The 1349-nt window shown below is 38.5% G+C and overlaps 1 protein-coding gene across 1 annotated transcript; it reads left to right on the forward strand.

The window, feature by feature from the left end:
- Nucleotides 1-6: 6 nt before the first annotated feature.
- On the forward strand, nucleotides 7-1252 carry LOC117108164 (the record flags this gene model as incomplete). Its single annotated transcript, XM_033250158.1, has 3 exons — nucleotides 7-41; nucleotides 198-533; nucleotides 917-1252. Coding segments are annotated over exons 2-3 (526 nt in total), but the record flags the coding sequence as incomplete, so codon positions are not given.
- Nucleotides 1253-1349: the final 97 nt, after the last annotated feature.

The raw sequence follows: 1349 nt of genomic DNA on the forward strand, positions 1-1349 counted from the left end.
GTGTGAAATTAGCGAAGAGAATCTTGTCACTCAACAAGCAGGTAAGTATTTTAATGATTTTGGAAATACATAGCAAATTAACCTCACATTTTTTTTCTACAGCTTGTTTCTATTTTGTTACCAAAGTAACAAATAGTACACATTATTGTCAATGACGTCATCAACTAAGTGTTTTTTACTCGTATAATCTCTATAAGGAAAATGTTGTAATGATCAAGATTTGCTGTTCATCTGTGACAAACTGGATCCCGAATCATGGAGGAGACTGGGTGTGCGTCTTGGACTCAATTGGACCGATATAAAAAAGATAGCAAAAAACAACAGACAGGTCGAAGACTGCATCATGGAATTGCTGGTTACTTGGAGGAATAACCAATCTAAGAGCCAACAAGTACCAACCATGGTGAACGCTTTGAGACAACAGAAGCTTGTTGGACTTGCAGAAAGTGTACGTGAAAAACATGGTTACAGTGACGAGTCAGAAGTTGCATCAACTCAGATAAATCTTCCTCAAAATTCAACACCAGTGAAAGGTTAGTAAAAATCTAATAAAAGTACTGATTCTCCAAATTTATTTGCCTACCATTTTCGCACTTGCTGAGGAACATTGCTTGCACGATTCTGATGCATCTTGCTTTATGCTCTTTTATACAAAGAGAAACATTTCAAATTTATTTCCTCTAGACCTTAGGTCACTTTGTAAATTTGCATGATCATTGGACCCCTCAAATTGATTTAATCTACAAACTTGGCCCCTGTTATAATGTAATTCAGAACTCCTGGTACACTCAATGCTTCCTAAATTCTTGTGAGGAATAAACTTGTAATTCGGGTGGAATCAAACCAACGAACTCCTTGTACCAAAACCACTGTAAGCACTGGTATTTTGCTTAGTGTCTGTATGATTTTTAATTAGGAAACTATTTTGATGATCAAGATTTGCTGTTCATCTGCGACAATCTGGAATCTGGATCATGGAGGAGACTAGGAGTGCGTCTTGGACTCAAGTGGAGCAGTATTAATAAAATAGGAGACAACAAAAAACAGGTGGAAAACTGCATCATGGAAGTGCTGGTTACTTGGAGGGATAACCAATCTAAGAGCCAACAAGTACCTATCATGGTGAACGCTTTGAGACAACAGAAGCTTGTTGGACTTGCACAACGTATATGTGAAAAGCATGGTTACAGTGACGAGTCAGAAGTTGCACCAACTCAGATAAATCTGCCGCAAATTCCAACGCAAGGGCAAGGTTAGTGAAAATCTGTTACCGTTTTGCACTTTCTGAGAAACATTACATCCCTTCCATCACGTTATGTGGTCCAGTGGCTCTGCCAGTGGGGGACATT

This window comes from Anneissia japonica, unplaced genomic scaffold (assembly GCF_011630105.1).
Source record: "Anneissia japonica isolate Jap-2015-1 unplaced genomic scaffold, ASM1163010v1 scaffold2214_len273412_cov153, whole genome shotgun sequence".
Lineage (NCBI taxonomy): Eukaryota > Metazoa > Echinodermata > Crinoidea > Comatulida > Comatulidae > Anneissia > Anneissia japonica.